General features: G+C 47.3%; 1 protein-coding gene across 1 annotated transcript in view; it reads left to right on the forward strand.

Annotated features, from left to right (window-relative positions):
- Positions 1 to 748, forward strand: part of LOC107103513 — a 12959-nt gene extending 12211 nt beyond the window's left edge. The window contains exons 4-5 of the mRNA XM_015403244.1: positions 185 to 518; positions 613 to 748. Coding sequence (XP_015258730.1) covers positions 185 to 518; positions 613 to 710 — 432 coding nt within the window. The 3' untranslated portion in view covers positions 711 to 748. The remainder of the gene's footprint in view (positions 1 to 184; positions 519 to 612) is intronic.
- The last annotated feature ends 1469 nt before the right edge of the window (positions 749 to 2217 follow it).

Raw genomic sequence — 2217 nt, forward strand, 5'->3', positions numbered from 1 at the left:
GATATGCGTAGCAAATCCACCTGGCGGAGTCAGGTTAATGTCTTGCAGCCCTTTATGGAAGAATGTAAACCGAATATTAATGCAGAGACCTCCCACTTCTAACCAGACCTCTGGATTATTTAATCCAGCCTGCAGTAAATATTTCTACTCTGAGCCTGTTGGAGTCACCGTGTTCCTCTTTCAGGACCTGAAGCAGCCCTACCAGGGCCAGGAGCAGCTGGGGGCCGTGGTGGAGTCCTGGCCCTGGTTCCACATCATGGATGAAGCCATGCAGGGCCGCCTGTTTAACAGCAGCCTGGTTCTGTGTCCGGACAGTCCCGGCAGCGCAGCCCAACACCCCGACTGTCAGCCCTGTCAGAACCAGGAGAACACGGACATCCTGGAGTTCCTCATCAAGACGGAGATGGATGAGACGGTGGCAGGAGAGCCGGAGGGGGAAGACGAGCCGGTGAACGAGCCCCCGCCCTGCGGAGGCATCCCCATGGGATGGAGGAGGATTACGGAGTGCACGTACAAAAGTAGGTGGTCCTACCTGAAACCAGAGGGTGCTTCCTGATCTTCCCTCTGTCTGTGTCCCTGCTGGCCTGAAATGACCCCTGTTGTGTTCCACAGTGAGCGAGGCAGAGACGGAGCAGATGATCAAACTGCGGGCTGCGAACGAAGGCCTGTTCACAGGCAGGAAGCACTCGGCCAAACCAGCCTGGAGGTGAGGCTCCCTTCAGAAACCATCAGAGGAGACGATGTGAACCATTTCAGCAGCTCTTCACAGTTTAAACTCATCTGAGTTCAGCAGAAGTTCAAGGAGATCAGAGGAAGTTTTTATTCTTTGGGTAAATCAGAAGGACTTCACCTGAATATTTGAATATATATTAGAGATCAGGCTTGGTCTGCAGATACTGAGATCTTTTTTTCAAAAGAAGCAATAAATCAAGCAACTTTTTCTGCATTGTTAGAGAATCAAATTTAAATACTTTATTTGGCGACTATGCCCTTTGCCCTCCAGTCTGAGGAGCTCGTCATGCAGCAGCCGGCAGCTCCTGCAGTCACTCTCTGTTTCTACACTGAAAATGAGTCAAAGAGGCACAAAGCTTCCTCTGATCCTCCTCAAATAACAAGCAGGATGTTACTCTACCTGAGAATCAGAAAATGTTCTGATGGGGGGGGATGCAGAAATCTATTAGATCTTAAGGGTTGATGAGTTTTGATTACTTTTATTATAAGAAAAGTGGATTTCTGATGCTTAAAGGAAAAGTCTGGTCAGCCAGGAATAATCAATGGATCCTTATTTATACCTAAAACTAATATGTTTGCAGCCATTTTTTCCCAAATATAGTAACGCCTCCCTCCTGTCATCTTCCAGCAGTGACGTCACGGTGCGGTAAGCCTAGCGACATTCTCCCTGCTTTACAAGCTAAATCACTGGGAACTACTAGACACATCTAACAACAAAATTTATTGAAGATTTCAAGAGAACTTCACCATTGAAATTCACCAGAGCTATAGTGAAACTGACAATGTCCGCCTGCATGGCAGTTGGAATACAATGGGTAAAAGTGGGTAGCACTGGGTAGCACTACTGCTTTGCAGCAAGAAGGTTCTGGGTTTGATTCCCTGCCCAAGGTCTTTCTGCATGTAGTTTGCCTGTTCTCCCTGTGCATGCGTGGGTACTCTCCGGGTACTCTGGCTTCCTCCCACAGTCCAGGTCAGGTTAATTTGGCTCCTCTAAATTCTCCTTAGGTGTGAGTGTGTGCGTGAATGGTTGTTTGTTCTGTGATGCCCTGTTGACCTGCGATGGACTGGCAACCTGTCCAGGGTGTTCCCCGCCTCTCGCCCGCACACAGCTGGAGATGGGCACCAGCACCGACCCTCGCTTGGGATAAACTTGACAGAGAATGGATTTGGCCAACATTGGAAAGAAGAATGTTTTTTAAGATGACTTGTATAATAGCGAGTTGTGACAAACACCAGATCAGCATTGGGACTTTCTCACACACCGTGACCTCACAAACCTGTAGGTGGCAGTAGTGTTCTCTGAGAAACATGGATGCCTCCTGTACATTCAAATAAAAATTACTCTTAATGAAAAAAACTCATTGTTTATTGAACAGTATGTTATAATTTTATAATGAAAGTAATTATAGAGTGAATTCTGAATATGAGCGGACTTTTCCTTTAAACACGGGTCAGAACTGAGGTCAGGTCTGCTGACCACAGCTC

The sequence above is a fragment of the Cyprinodon variegatus genome, unplaced genomic scaffold (genome assembly GCF_000732505.1).
Source record: "Cyprinodon variegatus isolate N-32 unplaced genomic scaffold, C_variegatus-1.0 Scaffold1470, whole genome shotgun sequence".
Taxonomy (NCBI): Eukaryota; Metazoa; Chordata; class Actinopteri; order Cyprinodontiformes; family Cyprinodontidae; genus Cyprinodon; species Cyprinodon variegatus.